The sequence below is a fragment of the Hemiscyllium ocellatum genome, chromosome 30 (assembly GCF_020745735.1).
Source record: "Hemiscyllium ocellatum isolate sHemOce1 chromosome 30, sHemOce1.pat.X.cur, whole genome shotgun sequence".
Classification (NCBI taxonomy): domain Eukaryota; kingdom Metazoa; phylum Chordata; class Chondrichthyes; order Orectolobiformes; family Hemiscylliidae; genus Hemiscyllium; species Hemiscyllium ocellatum.
Window position 1 is genome coordinate 52299162 of NC_083430.1, and position 18469 is coordinate 52317630.

Sequence of the window (18469 nt, forward strand, 5' to 3'; positions counted from 1 at the left end):
ATAAATCCCAATACTTCCTTTCTCTGGGATACTTATGTCAGTCCATCTTGAATTTTGGCTGCGCTGATGATCTTTTGTCCTTTCACTGTTTTACTGATTCTCAGTAGACCAATCACTGCACCTTAAACATTTGGAGAAGCATTTTAAGAAGTGTTATTAAGTAGACCATAATAAATTTTTAGATTAGATTACTTACAGTGTGGAAACAGGCCCTTCGGCCTAACAAGTCCACACCGACCCACCGAAGCGCAACCCACCCATACCCCTACATTTACCCCTTACCTAACACTACGGGCAATTTAGCATGGCCAATTCACCCTAACCTGCACATCTTTGGACTGTGGGAGGAAACCGGAGCACCCGGAGGAAACCCACGCAGACACGGGGAGAACGTGCAAACTCCACACAGTCAGTCGCCTGAGTCGGGAACTGAACCCGGGTCTCAGGCGCTGTGAGACAGCAGTGCTAACCACTGTGCCACTGTGCCGCCCATAAATGGCAACAGGAGAAGGCTGTTTAGCCCCTTCAGCCAGCTCCATCATTCAGTGGGACTTGTGGTTGACCTAACATTCCTCATCTCCACTTTCGTACGTATTCCCCGTAGCCCTTGATTCCCTGACTGATGAAAAATCTAGCTGCAAATGTGTTGCTGGTCAAAGCACAGCAGGCCAGGCAGCATCTCAGGAATAGAGAATTCGACGTTTCGAGCATAAGCCCTTCATCAGGAATAAGAGAGAGAGCCAAGCAGGCTAAGATAAGAGGTAGGGGGAGGGGCGATGGAGGTGGGATAGGTGGAAGGAGGTCAAGGTGAGGGTGATAGGCAGAGGAGATGACCTGGGGGGTGCAGTGAGAGAGGGACTCACTGAAATCCTTGTAGAGGGAGGAAGAGAGCTTCTTCAAGGAAGGCATCCTTGTAAGAGGATTCGCAGTAGGTTAAAATCTTCGAGTAAAAAATGAGGTCTGCAGATGCTGGAGATCACAGCTGCAAATGTGTTGCTGGTCAAAGCACAGAAAAATCTACTTCAGTCATAAATACACAAAGGGACTCTGTCCCCACAGCTCATTGTGGCAAGGAGTTCCAAAGATTCACAACTCTCTGGGGGAAGAAATTCCTCCTCATCTCAGTCTTAAATTGGTGCCCCTTTATTCTGAGACTATTGCCTGTGATCTTAGACTCTCCCATGAGGGGGAGCACCTGTCAGTATTTACCCTGTCAAGCCCTTTAAGAATCCCATCTGTTTCAATGAAATCACCTCTCATTCTTCCAAATTCCAATAAGTAGAATTCCCACTTGTTTCTTGTCAGTGGCAGTCACTCACTAACGATTACAGCTGTCCACCTCAGAAGCCCTGTGACACTGGTCATGGATTCTATGGCTCCTTGTGTGGCCGATGCACCCAATCCTAGAGCCACATCTCCCACCACATGTTTCCGAGAGATGGAATTGGTGCCTGGCCTGGAGATCATTCCTTTTCTGTTCTTCCTCTTGCTGGCGATGTTCTTGAAGAATTGTGTCTCTTCATACAAGAGTTTCTTCCAAGTCAGTTTCTTCTGAACGAGGGTCTCCCATGTGTTGACATCAATGTTATGTTTCTTGAGGGAAGCCTTCAGGGGGTCTTTCAAAAGATTCCAATCTCCTCCTTTCAGTCGAGTGCTTTCCTTGAGCCTGGTGAGGAAGCTTTGTTCTGGCAGTCAGAACTCAGGCATCTTAAACACATGGCTGTCACAGAGTCATAGAAACATACAGCACAGAAACAGACCCTTCAGACACTATGAGGGATCATGCCTCCAACAAAATAACATATTTCCTCAATGGGACAGAACTGCTCACAGTATTCCAGGCGTGATCTGACCAGCAGCCTGCACCTTCAGAGAGCTGGCAAGTTCTCCCTGGTGTCCTTACTGATATCTCTCTCTCAATCAGAATCATTAAAGCAAATGACCCTATTCATTAGCATTTTTTTCACTGGAATTTAGAAGAATGAGAGGAGATTGCAGAGAAACCTGTACAATTCTAACTGGACTAGACAGGAAAAACATAGAAAGGAAGTCCAGAAGCAGGGGTCAGAGGCTGAGGATATTTAGCCCATTTAAAACTGAGATGAGGAGACACTATTCACCCAGAGAATGCTAAGACTGGAATTCTCTGCTACGGAATGCAGTCGAGGCCAAAACATTGAATGCTTTCAAGAAGGAGTTAGATATAGTTTTTTGGATTAAACAGGTATGGCGTTACTGAGTTGGATGATAATACTGAATGGTGAAACAGGCTTGAAGGGCTGAATGGCCTGCTCCTACTCCTCTTTTCAATGTTTCTATGTGTTATGTTTTGTGAGATTTTGACATGTGTCATTACAAGTTTAGACTTTACAAATATCGACACTTCAAAAAAAAAGGTTATTCTCTTTCGAGCAATTTGACACACCACATGGTTGTGAAGGCAAGTTTCTTTACTTTAATTTCAACAAAGATCCAATAAAATGTGAGTCTGGAGAATGAACTTTTATTTACATAGTGTTTCAGGACAACCGACAGATTCCTTTTGAAATGCAGTCAGAATAGTTATGCAGATCAACGAAAGGTTAATGCTACACATCTGGAAGACATTGTCTCATCCTACCGCTCCCCCCACCCCAACTTCCACAAATAATCAAAATCAATGGAGCACCACTGGACAATGTGGGCTAATCCATATAGAGGCAACAGGGCAATCTGCTTTGGGAATGTGTCTGAGATATGTGCAATGTACAGCAGACACCTCAAATCCTGAGGGAAATACCACTTGTGGTGCAAAATCCTACAAATCCACTGTCAGGGTAGACGCTCCCTTGTCAGTGTCTTCTCTCAGGGCCAATGTCCTCAGTATCAAGGCACTGGGTTGATGTCAATCAGCTGCATTCGACAGGCCACATCCTCTGGTTGCCTGACACAGGACTCCAACATGAGTTCTCCATTCCAGGCTTCACCAGGGAAACCAGTTACCCGGAGGGCAGAGGAAATGCTTCAAGAACATCCTCAAAACTTTCCTGAGAAAATCCGGAATCCCACACTGACCCTTGGGAATCTCCTACCTGAGGCCTCCCAAATGAGAGAAGAATCATCTGTGAAGGAGTGAGCCATCTCGAATGTCTCCATCAAGCTGGGTTGGTGAGCACATGCACTGTGCAAGGAGCGTGTGAAAACTCAAACATCCCTCACACCTCCTGTCCCACTGGCTGGCAGGACATTGGATCCAAAATCAGATTGTTTCCTGGCCTTAGGACCCATAACTCCAGAGTGGGGGAAAAGTCATCCTTAATCCTGAGGGACTCCCTAAGAAGATGAAGAAGAATATTACATTCAAAAAGTTTTAAAAAGAATCAATAACTGATTGGCCAGATAAGAATGAACAGTCTGGTAGCGTTGCTGGAGAAACCTTCACAACAGGAACTGTATACTCATCCACATGGAATCCCATGAAGGCTACCTCAATGGGATAATGCAGCTTTAACTGAAAAGCAACACTTTCAACATTACAGCATCCTCCACTAGCATTAAGAAATGTCAGCTCAAGGCCACAATGAGACTTAAAGCCAGACTCACAGATAAAAGGACTCCTGGTGGGCACTGTGATCCATAAATGCAGAATGGTGAGATTTTTGGGTTCACCTGCCCCACCTACATGCTGAGACTAAGATAAAGCTGCAATCTACCATAGTTCAAAACTACATTTCCAATGGAACATTGTAAATGAAACCTGTCCACGTGAGAAGGACATTACATACTGACAGAGACGTTGGCCAGGGAACAAAGTGGTGCTTTGAAGTGACAGACAACTGGAAGCTCATGGCTATTTATGTAAACAGAACATAGGTGTTCCACAAAGCGATTGCCCAGTCTGTGCTTCGTTTCCCCAGTATAGAGGAGACCACATTGTGAGCAGCGAATGCAGTCGACTAGATTGAGTGAAGTACAGGTAAACACTGGTTCACTGAAAGGTGTGCCTGGGCCCTTGATACTGAGGAGGGAAACAGGCAGCTGTTACACCTTCTGCATTTCAAGGGAGGATGCCGTGGGGCTGTGGGGTGGGGCGAGGTGTTGGGAGTGAAGGAGGAGTGGACCAGTATGTCCCAGAGGGAATGGTCCTTTTAAAAGGCTGACAAGAGAGGGGATGGGAATATATGTCTGGTGATGACATCTGCTGAAACTGGCAGAAATGAACCTCTGGTTGTGGATGCTGGTGGGGTGGTAGGACAAAGCTGAAAATGTGTTGCTGGTCAAAGCACAGCAGGCCAGGCAGCATCTCAGGAATTCCCTATTCCTGAGATGCTGCCTGGCCTGCTGTGCTTTGACCAGCAACACATTTTCAGCTGTGATCTCCAGCATCTGCAGACCTCATTTTTTACTGGTAGGACAAAGTGCAGTCAGTTCAGATGGAGATAAGTTGGAATTGCTGAGGGGGCAGAGAAATTGAGGCAGCCAATACACATCCCCAGTTCTCAATAAACAGGTTAAGGTCAGGTAAAAGGTCAGAGGGAAGGGTCCAGGTAGAGGGAGAGTGTTGGAGGTGGGTGAAGAGATATCTGGGATGGGGAGGAGACTCTTATCTGAAGAAATGGGCACAGAGATGGTAGGTGATGGAAGATGTGTTCAATGTTATGTTGTGCCCAAAATTCATTATGATGGGGATGCAGAGGGATAAAGCTGAGCCCTTTGCTAAGTACAGAACATTCAGCATCAGAGAGTAGAAGGTCAGGGAGGATAGTAAGTACCTGGCAGGAGACAGCGTTGGGAAAGGGGATGGAGTCAGAGGAAAGAGGAGGAGAGAAATGTTCTGGAAGGCTGTGGGTATCTCTGAGTTGTTGCATCTTGTGTTTCTTTACACATGAAAGAAAGAAAAAATGTTTCTTGTTAGCACAGCGAATGAACCAGAGAATGAAGTGGAACATGGGAGCAGTGCAGCTCTAAGCCAGCGTGAGGCGATGTTGTTGGGGAGAGAGGGTCAGAGTGTGTACATGATGATGCATGGCACTGAGTGTGGCTCTCAGGATGTGGTGAGAGCAGCTGTCTGAGCGACACTGAACATCGTGAGATCCCTGGAATCCCTGGGTCTTGAGTTGGAATCCATGTGGGGTGAGTCTGAGTCAGAGGAGTCACTAAGGAACAGGGCGTGGCTGTGGAAACGAGTTTTAGCAAATACCTGGTCAAATACCAGGAGCGATAGTGAACTAGAAAAAAGATTGGAATGGAAATCCTGTTGGAGAGAGGAGCAGATCTTCATCAGGACGGGCACACCTGAATGGAATGTGGCGGAGAGGTAAGCAGCTAAAATAAAATAAAGAGCTGCAGATGCTGGAATTCTGAAACAAAAACAGAAATTGCTGGAGAAATTCAGCAGGCCAGGCAGCATCTGTGGAGAGAGAAACTGAGTTTCAAGTCCAGTGGTAGAATCCAGTTTACAAACAGTGAAAGAAAATACAATTGTATTATTGATATCATAGCTTTGATAGAGAAAGCAATTAATAATGTTGTGGCAGAATGGCAATGTCACGGGACCTGTAACCTGGGCACTCAAGCGTAATGCTTTGGAGACAGAGGTTCACATCCCCAGTATATCAGGTAGAATTTTAATTCAGCTGATAAATTTGGAAGATAAAGCTAATTGCGGTGATGATGACCATGAAGCTGTTGCTGATTGTTAATCAAAACCCATCTCCATCACGAATCTTCAGGAAAGGAAATCTGCTATCCTTACCTGGTCTGGCCTTCATGTGCCGCCAGACCCACACAACTACCCTCTGAAGTGGCCTAGCAGGGCAATTAGGGATTGGCAACAAATGCTGGTCTTGCTGGTGATGGCCACGTACAATGAGTAAATGTAGGCAGGTATAGTAAGCAATTGTTTAAACATCCAATGCTATGTTCCTATGACTGCTCCATCTGGTCACTCTGATAATGTAGTAATCAATGCCACAAGGTAACAGTTTTATTTATTTGATTTTAAGGTACATCCATTCAATGAATCGAGCAAACCTTACTTATAAATTGGAAGTTAACCATCTAGCGGACCGTACTGTGGCTGAGACAGCAGCAATGAGAGGACGGCTGAAGAGAACCTTACAAGATATTGGGCAGCCTTTTCCGACAGATCAGTACATATCCATTGTTGTCCCTCTGAGTGTAGACTGGAGACTGTACGGTAGGTTGGTCTATTCCCTGTGAGTGAAGGATTGTTGAGGATTATACAATGTGACAAGTTGATTGACTTGAAGTATCCAGTGTCTGTTGACCTTTCTTCGACTCCTCTGCTCCCACACATCCCTCCACCATGACTCCACCTCCCCACTAACCCAATGAAAAGAACAAAACTCAGTAACTTTGATGCTTCCTTTTTCCTTGAAGCAAAAGATCTAACTGTCCATCTAACCAACAGGTAACACCATAAGCACCAATTAGTGTTTGTTTCAGATCCTTCACAATTGAAGGTATTTCGGAGGAGCAAGACGTTAGGGTGATGACCAATACCTCACTCAAAGAGATAGATTTTAAGCACTGTCTTCAAGAAACAGAAATAAAAAGGTGAACAGATTTATGAGGCAATTCTAGAGTCACTACAAATTGGAAGCAGGCCATTTAACTCATTGAGCCAATACTGACCCTCTGAAGACCATCTTACCAGACCCAACCCATCCCTGTAACTCTTTATTTCCCATGTCCAATCCACCTAACCTGCAAATCTTTGAACTGTGGGAGGAAACCCATGCAGACACGGGGAGAACATGCAAACTCCACACAGACAGTCACCCAAGGGTGGAATCAAACCTGGATCATTAGTGCTGTGAGGCAGCAATGCTAACCACTGAGCCACCATGCCACACTTGCAAGAATTTTTAACAGCACAAATAAATCAAGAATATTCGAGAGCGGTCAGAATGAAAGAAACTTTGCTATCTCCGAGGTTCATGAAGTGGAGGTGTCAAGGGTGTGGAAGCATTTGAAAGTAAGGATGCAAATTCATAAATGTAAAACAGCTGGCACACTGATCTGTGCGATCAGAATAAAGGGTAAAGTCAAGCATTACTGCAGTTAGGCGGTAGTGTGGGGGTAATGGGACAAAAACAAGAAAAAAAAGGTAAAGTCAGACTGGCCCATACTACTGCTCTCTCAGTAGAGACAGAGACAACTGGTAGTGATTTAACCTGAGGGTCACTATGCCTCAGATGAGGGGGGAGGTTAAGAAGGAACATGATAACCTCAGCTGGCGTGGGAATTAAACCCAAGTACAGAAAGTAACAGTTTTGTATGAGCTGTCGGTAATGTGCAGTAGCAATAAATAAGACTAATGGAGCAGCAGAAGATTAGAATAAATTCAGTACCTCCTTTATTTACACATTATTTAACTGGCAATTTAAATTCAACTTATAATAGTATCAAAATAGGAAATCTTTGTGAAATTCTTCCTGTCAAGTCCTCAGCTCTCAATTATTAGCTTCCAACAATGGAAAGTAAAACATCACTTTTTCCACCCCATGTGATGTTAATTCAACTAAGTCACACTTTCCCATTAAACATACTGACCAGTCACTCAGGTTGCTGATGAAGGGCTTATGCCTGAAATGTCAACTCTCCTGTTTCTTGGATGCTGTCTGACTGGCTGTGCTTTTCCAGCGCAACACTTTTTGACTCTGATCTTCAGCATCTGCTGTCCTCACTTTGTCCTAGTCACTCCAAGGTGTCCAGCAATGCCAAAGGATGTAAGTCCATCGTTATCATCCACACCCTTCCATGTATTGCTGTTTACTCAACATGTTTCAGTCCCTACTTCATGGGTCCTGACAATACTCCAGCAATAGTACAAAAAAACTTGTGTTCCAGGGCTAAGTTCTCAGCCAAGCTATTCAGGTACAGCTACAACACTGCATTTACCTGAGAATGTGGAAAATTGCTCAGGTGTGTCCTGTACATAAAAAATGGGACAAATCCAAGTAATTCTCATGAGCCTCATGAATCTACTCTCAATTCCCAATAAGGTTAACAGTGCTATCAAGTGGCATTTGCTGCACAGTAAACCTGCTCACCAAGTTGACACTGCTCCTGACCTCATTACAGACTTGGTCCAGACATGGACAAAAGAGCTAAATTGCAGAGGTGTGCTGAGAGAGATTCCCCAGTCATCAAGACAGCCTTTGACCCAATATGACATCAAGGAGACAGAACAAGACTGGAGTCAGTGGGAATGAGGGGAATCTCTCCACTGTTTAGAGTCATACCCAACACAAAAGAAGATGGTTGTGGTACTGAGAGATCAATGATCTCAACTCTAGGACATCTCTGCAAGAGTTCATCAGGGTAGTGTCTGAGGCCTGACCATCTTCAGCTGCTTCATCAATGACCTTCCTCCATCGTAAGGTCAGAAGTGGGGATGCTTGTCGATGAATGTACAATGTTCAGCACCATTTACTACTCCTCAGGTACTGAAGCAGTCCATGCAGGTATACAGTAAGACCTGGATAAATCCAGGCTTGGACTGATTTGTGCTAAGCAACACATGTGTGAGACAAGTGGCAAGCAATAGCTATTTCAAACAAGAGAGAACCTAACCATCACTCTTTGAATTTCAATGGCATGTCTGTTACTAAATCCCCACTTCCAACTTCCTTTTTGTGACCTTTTCATGAGAACTCCCAAATCCCTTTGTGATTAAACTTTCTGCAGTTTTTATCCATTTAAATAATATTGAGCTCCTCTATTCTTCTTGCCAAGGTGTGTAACCTCAAATTTTACCATGTTATACTTCATCTGCCAAGACTTTTTCCACTTGCTTAACCTGCCTGTATCCCTCTGCAGACTCCTTCCATTATCTTCACCATTGGTTTTCCCACCTATTTTAGTGTCATCTACAAACTTGGCTATAATATATTCATCTCTTTACCTCAATCATTAATATATTGTCAATAATTGTGATCCCAGAGCAGCTCCCTGTGACACTCCATTAGTTGCAATTGCTATCCTGAAAATGTTCCCATTATCCCATCTCTCTGTCTTCTATTAGTTAATCAATTCTTTATCCATGCTAATACACAACTGGAATAATAAATAGCCTAATGGGTGGTACTTTATCAAATGCACTCTGGAAATTCAAACTATATCTACAGGTTTGCCTTTATGTATCCTGCTCGTTACCTCTTCAAAAAATTCAAATAAATTTAACAGGTATGATTTCCCCTTCATGAAATCATGCTGACTCTGCTTGATTATATAATGCATTTCTAAATGTTCAGGTATTATATCCTTTATCACAGATTATAACATTCTCCCACTGACAGATGATAATTACACGGCCAATAATTACCTGTTTTTTTAATCTCCTTCCCCTTTGAAATAATGGTGTTACATTGGTAATGTTACAGTTACATTCCTGATGAAGGACTTATGCCCAAAATGTTGACTCTCCTGCTCCTTGGATGCTGCCTGACCTGCTGTGCTTTTCCAACACCACACTCTCGACTCTGACCTCCAGCATCTGCAGTGCTCACTTTCTCCATTTTTATAATTAAGCCTATTTTTCAACTGACTCATTTATAAAAATGTTGGTTTCGTTATCTCTTAACTAGACATTATCTAATTGTGTATTTCATTGGAATTTGAATGCAAATGACTCACTCCAGACTTATTTGGACTTGCTTCTTTCAGTATTGAAAATTGTGACCTTGTGAACACCGTAGTTAGTTCATATTGCTAAATGCTGTAATACAAATACATAGCTTTTGGTGGTGCTGTGGGCTATTATAAATCACTGGAGGGAAGAATTGAATTTACACAATGGCACATTCTCGTGCCAGCCTGAAATGACTCACCATCATTGAATTAAATTTGAACTGCAGTCACTGTTATCATACTGATACATGCAGCAACTCATGTACAGATGACAAAATCTTGTGACTAATTAGAATGAGCTGCCAGAGGAAGAGGTGGAGGTTGGTACAACTGCAACATTTAAAAGGCATTTGGATGGGTATATGAATAGGAAGGGTTTTGAGGGATATGGGCCGGGTGCCGGCAGTTGGAATTAGATTGGGTTGGGATGTCTATTCGGCATGGATGGGTTGGACCGAGAGGTCTGTTTCTGTGCTGTACGTCTCTATGGCTCTCTATGACTCTATAACAATGAGGTGGATGAAGGGTTAATGAGGTTTCATATTGTTCAGGGGATGAACAAGGCCTAGGATAGCATCCATTCTCAAAGTGTACCAAGGCTTTCTTTTCCTTTCATGGGTGTCCCTGGCTGGGCCATTATTTATTGCCCATCCCTATCTTCCCATGAGAAGATGGCCGGGGAGGGGGGTGGGGGGAGTGGGGGCTGCTACCTGGAACTGCTGCAGTTCATGTGGTATACACACACCCACAGTGCCTCTTACAGCCAATGCAGCAAGTGGCCAAGGCCTTAGCTTCATGTTTCCTCTAACAAAAAGTAGCTGTGGCAACACTGCATTCCTGCAGCACTGCACTGACATGCCTGCAACATCCAGCACCTCGCAGACTTCACCAATGTTTTCAAACTTCAACAAACACTAAAACTTTCCCAAACTCAGCATGAGCCAGTAAAGCATGAAAAATGACAAACCTGCAATTTAATTTAAGCAACTTGGAGTGGGGGTTGGGAGAGGGCTGTGTGCACATGCAGTTGGATGTATTTAAGAGAAAGTGTTAACCAGATCCACAAGCTCAAAAGCAGTAGGTCAAGCATCAAGTCAGCATTTGGCACTAACTAACAGCACAACCTTCCTAGTTTCTATCTTTCTGAGAGCACACACCAGTCCCACACCAACACTGTCAATGACAAAATGCACAAGAGATACCAGAAGGTACAATGGATTCTGTGTTTTTCCACATTCTTCTCTTGATTCCTGTATGTCATGGTTGATAGAGGAAGAGAAATTGGATCGATTAGGGCTTAATTCACTGGAGTTAGAGGCATGAGGGGAGATCTCAAAGAAATCTGTAAAATTCTAACGAGTCTAGACAAGCTAAATGTAGGATGGATGTTCCCAATGAGCAGGGAGCCTCGACCAGGACTCACAGCCTAAGGATACAGGGTAGGCCTGTTAGGACTGAGTTGAGGAGAAATGTCTTCAGCCAGAGAGTGATGGGTCTGAAATTCTCTGCCACAAAGTAGTTCAGGTCAAATATTGAATGGTTTCAAGGAGTTCGATTTAGTTATAGAGTCATAGAGATGTACAGCATGGAAACAGACCCTTCGGTCCAACCCGTCCATGCCGACTAGATATCCCAACCCAATCTAGTCCCACCTGCCAGCACCCAATCCATATCCCTCCAAACACTTCCTATTCATTTACCCATCCAAATGCCTCTTAAATGTTGCAATTGTACCAGCCTCCACCACATCGTTTGGCAGCTCATTCCATACACGTACCACCCTCTGCGTGAAAAAGTTGCACCTTAGTCTCTTTTATATTTTTCCCCTCTCACCCTAAACCTATGCCCTCTAGTTCTGGACTCCCTGACACCAGGGAAAATAATTTATCTATTTATCCCATCCATGCCCCTCATAATTTTGTAAACCTCTATAAGGTCACCCCTCAGCCTCCGACGCTCCAAGGAAAACAGCCTCAGCCTTAGATTAGACTTACAGTGTGGAAACAGGCCCTTCGGCCCAACAAGTCCACACCGACCCGCCGAAGCGAAACCCACCCATACCCCTACATTACCCCTTACCTAACACTATGGGCAATTTAGCATGGCCAATTCACCTGACCCGCACATCTTTGGACTGTGGGAGGAAACCGGAGCACCCGGAGGAAACCCACGCAGACACGGGGAGAACGTGCAAACTCCACACAGTCAGTCGCCTGAGTCGGGAATTGAACCCGGGTCTTCAGGCGCTGTGAGGCAGCAGTGCTAACCACTGTGCCACCGTGCCGCCTGTTCAGCCTTTCCCTATAGCTCAAATACTCCAACCCTGGCAACATCCTTGTAGATCTTTTCTGAACCCTTTCAAGTTTCACAACATCTTTCTGATAAGAAGGAGACCAGAATTCCAACAGTGGCCTAATCAATGTCCTGTACAGCCGCAACATGACCTCCCAACTCCTGTACACAATACTCTTGACCAATAAAGGAATGCATACCAAATGCCTTCTTCACTATCCTATCTACCTGCGACTCCACTTTCAAGGAGCTATGAACCTGCACTCCAAGGTCTCTTTGTTCAGCAATACTCCCTAGGACCTTACCATTAAGTGTATACGTCCTGCTAAGATTTGCTTTCCCAAAATGCAACACCTCGCATTTATCTGAATTAAACTGCATCTGCCACTTCTCAGCCCATTGGCCCATCTGGTCCAGATCCTGTTGTAATCTGAGGTAACCCTCTTCGCTGTCCACTACACCTCCAATTCTGGTGTCATCTGCAAACTTACTAACTGTACCTCTTATGCTTGCATCCAAATCATTTATATAAATGACAAAAAGTAGAAGACCCAGCACCGATCCTTGTGGCACTCCACTTGTCACAGGCCTCCAATCTGAAAAACAACCCTCCACCACTACCCTCTGTCTTCTACCTTTGAACTAGTTCTGTAACCAAATGGCTAGTTCTCCCTGTATTCCATAAGATCTAACCTTGCTAATCAGTCTCCCATGGGGAAACATGTCGAACGCCTTACTGAAGTCCATATAGATCACATCTATTGCTCTGCCCTCATCAATCATCTTTGTTACTTCCTCAAAAAACTCTGTCAAGTTTGTGAGACTGATTTCCCATACACGAAGCCATGTTGACTATCCCTAATCAGTGGGTAAAAAATGAGGTCTGCAGATGCTGGAGATCACAGTTGAAAATGTGTTGCTGGTTAAAGCACAGCAGGTTAGGCAGCATCCAAGGAATAGGAAATTCAGTCCTTGCCTTTCCAAATACATGTACATCCTGTCCCTCAGGATTCCCTCCAACAACTTGCCCACCACCGATGTCAGGCTCACTGGTCTATAGTTCCCTGGCTTGTCCTTACCACCCTTCTTAAACAGTGACACCACGTTTGCCAACCTCCAGTCTTCCGGTACCTCACCTGTGACTATCGATGATACAAATATCTCAGCAAGAGGCCCAGCAATCACTGCTCTAGCTTCCCACAGAGTTCTCGGGTCCACCTGATCAGGTCCTAGGGATTTATCCACCTTTAACCATTTCAAGACATCCAGCACTTACTCCTCTGTAATCTGGACATTTTGCAAGATGTCACCATTTATTTCCCTACAGTCTATATTTTTCATATCCTTTTCCATAGTAAATACTGATGCAAAATATTCATTCAGTATCTCCCCCATTTTCTGTGGCTCCACACAAAGGCCACCTTGCTGATCTTTGAGGGGCCCTATTCTGTCCTCAGTTATTTTGTCCTTAATATATTTGTAAAAACCCTTTGGATTCTCCTTAATTCTATTTGCCAAAGCTATCTCATGTCCCCTTTTTGCCCTCCTGATTTCCCTCTTAAGTATACTCCTATTTCTTTTATAATCTTCTAAAGATTCACTCGATCTATCCTGTCGATACCTGGCATATGCTTCCTTCTTTTTGTTAACCAAACCCTCAATTTCTTTAGTCATCCAGCATTCCCTATACCTACCAGCCTTCCCTTTCACCCTGACAGGATATACTTTCTCTGGATTCTTGTTATCTCATTTCTGAAGGCTTCCCATTTTCCAGACGTCCCTTTACCTGCGAACATCTGCCTCCAATCAGCTTTTGAAAGTTCTTGCCTAATTCCGTCAAAATTGGCCTTTCTCCAAATTAGAACTTCAACTTTTAGATTTGATCTCTTCTTTTCCATCACTATTTTAAAACGAATAGAATTATGGTCGCTGGCCCCAAAGTGCTCCCCCACTGACACCTCAGTCACCTGCCCTGCCTTATTTCACAAGAGTAGGTCAAGTTTTGCACCTTCTCCAGTAGGTACATCCACATACTGAATTAGAAAATTGTCTTGTACACACTTAAGAAATTCCTCTCCATCTAAACCTTTAACACTATGGCAGTCCCAGTCGATGTTTGGAAAGTTAAAATCCCCGACCATAACCACCCTATTATTCTTACAGATAGCTGAGCTCTCCTTACAAGTTTGTTTCTCAATTTCCCTCTGACTATTAAGGGGTCTATAATACAATTCCAATAAGGTGATGATCCCTTTCCTATTTCTCAGTTCCATCCAAATAACTTCTCTGGACGTGTTCCTGGGAATATTCTCCCTCAGCACAGCTGTAATGCTATCCCTTATCAAAAATGCCACTCCCCCTCCTCTCTTGCCTCCCTTTCTATCCTTCCTGTAGCATTTGTATCCTGGAACATTAAGCTGCCAGTCCTGCCCATCCCTGAGCCATGTTTCTGTAATTGCTATGATATCCCAGTTCCATGTTCCTAACCATGCCCTGAGTGCATCTGTCTTCCCTGTTAGGCCCCTTGCATTGAAATAAATGTAGTTTAATTTATTAGTCCTACCTTGTCCCTGCCTGCCCTAACTGTTTGACTCACTTCTGTTCTCAACTGTACCAGTCTCAGATCGATCCCTTTCCTCACTATCTCCCTGGATCCCACCACCACCACCACCACCTCCCCCCCCACCCCACCTTACTAGTTTAAATCCTCCCAAGCAGTTCTAGCAAATTTCCCTGCCAGTATATGAGGCCCCTTCCAATTTAGGTGCAATCCGTCCTTCTTGTACAGGTCACTTCTACCCCAAAAGAGATTCCAATGATCCAAAAATGTGAATCCTTCTCCGATAGACCAGCTCCTCAGCCATGCATTCATCTGCTCTATCCTCCTATTCCTGCCCTCACTTGATCATAGCACTGGGAGTAATCCAGATATTACTACTCTTGAGGACCTCCTTTTTAAATTTCTGCCTCTCTGTAACGTCCCTTCAGAATCTCAACCTCTTCCCTTCCTATGTCATTGGTTCCAATGTTGACAATGACCTCTTGCTGGCCCCTCTCCCTTGTCAGAACATTCTGCACCCTCTCTGAGACATTCTTGATCCTGGCACCAGGGAAACAACACACCATTCTGCTTTTTCTCTGCTGGCCACAGAAATGTCTGTCTATACCTCGGACTACAGAATCCCCTAACACAATTTATCTCTTGGAACCCGACGTACCCTTCGTTGCATTAGAGCCAGTCTCAATACCAGAAACTTGGCTGTTCGTGCCACGTTCCCCTGAGAATCCATCACCCCCTACATTTTCCAAAACTGCATACCTGTTTGAAATGGGTATATCCAGAAAAGACTCCTGCACTAGGTGCCTACCCTTCCAGGAGTTAACCCATCTGTGTGACTGTATCTGAGACTTCCCCCCCTTCATATAACTGCCATCCATCACATTCTGTTGCAGTTGCAAATTTCTCATCGCTTCTATCTGTCTCTCCAACTGATCCACTCGATCTGATAAGATTCGCATCCAGCAGCATTTATGGCAGATATAATCCGCAGTAACCCTTAAACTCTCTTTAAACTCCCACATCTGACAAGAAGTACATATCACTGCAAAGGCTATTTTTGCTCCTTCACAATCTACAGACCTAGAAAATAACACCGTCTTAATCCTCTACAATATACTGCACCATTTAAATTAATAGCTGTGGCTTATATTTTAAGTTAATCAAGAGACTTATCTCCAAAAACATATAATCAAGAAAGAAATCACTGTACTCACTAATGCAGCCTTTCTCTTGGACAGACTTAAACAACAATTAACCTATCTGATTCTGTGCTGTGACCTTCGCCCAAACAGGTTCCTCCAAGATTAGTTGTGACATTCACTGTTTGTTAATTTTCCCAGACGCACGCCGATGTCCAGCGACTCATGAATTCAAAACAGCAAAGGCAGTAACTATGCAGGTTCTCTCTCTCTCTCTCTCTCTCTCTCTCTCCCTCTCCCCTCACCATGCGCTTCCTTTGTCTGCTCTTCTCCCTTTTAAAACTTGTTGTTTTGACTTATTTTTCCAAAGTTCCAAAACAATGCAAAAACACATAAAACAGGAATTGCTGCTCCTGGAATTCGGGGAAATCACTTCCAGCAGCTCATCGGAACAAATGTGGCGGAGGCGAAGGAGCTGAGAGAAAGGGATAGAGTCCTTACAGGACGTAGGGTGAGAAGAGCTGTAGTCCAGACAGCTGAGGGAGTCAGTGGGCTTGTAATGGATATTAGTGGATGGACGATTGCCGGAAATGGAGACAGAGGGGTCAAGGAAAGGAAGGCAAGTGTTGGAGATGGACCAGGTGAAGGTGATGGAGGGATGGAAACTGGAAGCGAAGTTCATGAATTTTTCCACGACAGGACGAGAGCATGACGCTTTGACAAAGGGTCAGCTAGATTTGAAACGTCAGCCTCTTTTCTCTCCTAACAGATGCTGCCAGACCTGCTGAGATTTTCTAGCATTTTCTCTTTTGGCTTATGTCTATTTTAAATGACCAAACTTATCTGAAGAAATGTTCATGGATCTTAATTTAAACCCTTTGTGTATCGCAGGAGCTGTGACCCCTGTCAAAGATCAGGCTGTTTGTGGCTCCTGTTGGAGTTTTGCAGCAACTGGTGCTATAGAAGGAGCACTTTATCTCAAGGTGAGTAGTGTGTTTCTGAAACGATTGCTAATGCAGCTGTCTGGATGTGGATTTAAGCGTGTTTTATAACAGTGCGAAGCTCTGAACATGAGTGCAGTGACATTCAATAGTGCAGAGTGGGGATAACACAGGTACGAACCTTGCTCTGCTTAATTCCCGACTTCGGGAAAATCAGGTGGGGAATCATAGGTGTGTCTCTGGCCACGTGCCCTGCAACGTAAGCACGCAAATCAATCCTGGGCGATTCATGCAATCTCCTACTTCCAGTCTGAACAGGAATCAGTAACAAACTAAGAACAAGCTGTGTGTCTGCCTTACAGTCCTCCAGCCCCAGCGCCCGATATCAGGGCAGATCAATGAACAATAAAAGACCATTAGACATAGGACTCGAATTAGGCCATTCAGCCCATCAAGTCTACTCTGGCATTCAATGTGAAATGGCTGCTCTGATAATCCTCAGCTCCACTTTGTTGCCTTTTCCCCAATAACCCTCGATTCCCTTACTCACCAAACACTTTAGCCTTGAGTGTACTTATTGACCTAGCTTCGACAGCCCTCTACAGTGAAGAATTCCATAGATTCACTCCCCTCTGAGAGAGGAAATTCTAGCTCATCTCTGTCATAATTGGGCAACTAATCTAGTCTAATCTAAAAACTCCTTGCTCTGAGATGATGTCCTCTGGTCCTAGACTCTCCCACAAGGAGTAGCATGCTCTCTGCATTGCCCCTGTCAAGCCTCCTAAGAATCTTATATGTTTCAGTAGGGTTTCCTCTCATTCTTTTAAACACCAGTGAGTATAGGCCCAAGCTAATCATAGAGTCATAAAGATGTGCAGCATGGAAACAGACCCTTCAGTCCAACTAGTCTATGCCGACCAGATATTCTAAATAAATCTAGTCCCATTTTCCAGCACTTGGCCCATATCCCTCTAAATCCTTCCTATTCATGTACTCATCCAGATGCCTTTTAAATGCTGTAGTTGTACCAGCCTCCACCACTTCCTCTGGCAGCTCATTCCATACACGCACCACCCTCTGCGTGAAAAAGTTGCCCCTTTGATCTCTTTTATATCTTTCCCCTCTCACCCTAAACCTATGCCCTCTAGTTCTGGACTCCCCCACCCCGGGGAAAATAGTTTGTCTATTTGTCCTATCCATGCCCCTCATGATTATCTTCATAAGAAAACCAAGGCAGTGAACCATCGGAATGTCAGGATATCTTTCCTTACATAAGGGAACCTAAATTGATCACAGTATTCCAGCTCGAGTCTGAGTAGTGTTTTGTATAACTTTAACAAGACTTCCCTACTTTTATATTGCATTCCCTTTGAAAGATAGGCCAACATTTCTTTTTCCCTCTTTATTATCCACTCAACTGAATGCTGAACATTTCAGATTCATGCACCATGAAACTCAAATTCCTTGTGCTGCAAGTGTCTGTCCATTTAAATGTGAAACATACTCAGAATAAGCTTTTTAAAAACTTTTGGATTCCACATCATTTTTGACAATGAACAATATCGGTGAAAGTAAACGTGTTCTTACTGTCTATGGTTGCCTGGAGTAACCAAACACCTTCAAAGCTGAATGAAAGGTAAACTTGTTGAAAGGGAATTAGATTAGCAGCTGAAGAGAAACAATTTGCGTGGCACCAGGGAAACATGTGACAATTGCACTAGCTGAGTTGCTCAGGACGAAAGCTAGCAAAGATTTGACAGGCTGAATTGCCTCCTTCTGTGCTGCGCCCAAGCTATACTTCAGTGAAAACTACAATTAAAATCTGAAATTAAATAGAAAAAGCTGAATTGAAAACCTCTCATCAACTGAAGCGAAAAGAGGCAGGTTAGTAATTTAACTGT

General features: G+C 44.0%; 1 protein-coding gene across 2 annotated transcripts in view; it reads left to right on the forward strand.

The window, feature by feature from the left end:
* The window catches only part of LOC132829864 (digestive cysteine proteinase 2-like), a 43779-nt gene that overhangs the window by 16373 nt on the left and 8937 nt on the right, over positions 1–18469 (forward strand). For both annotated transcript variants that reach the window (XM_060847253.1, XM_060847254.1), the window contains exons 7-8: positions 5985–6178; positions 16519–16610. In XM_060847253.1, coding sequence (XP_060703236.1) covers positions 5985–6178; positions 16519–16610 — 286 coding nt within the window. The remainder of the gene's footprint in view (positions 1–5984; positions 6179–16518; positions 16611–18469) is intronic.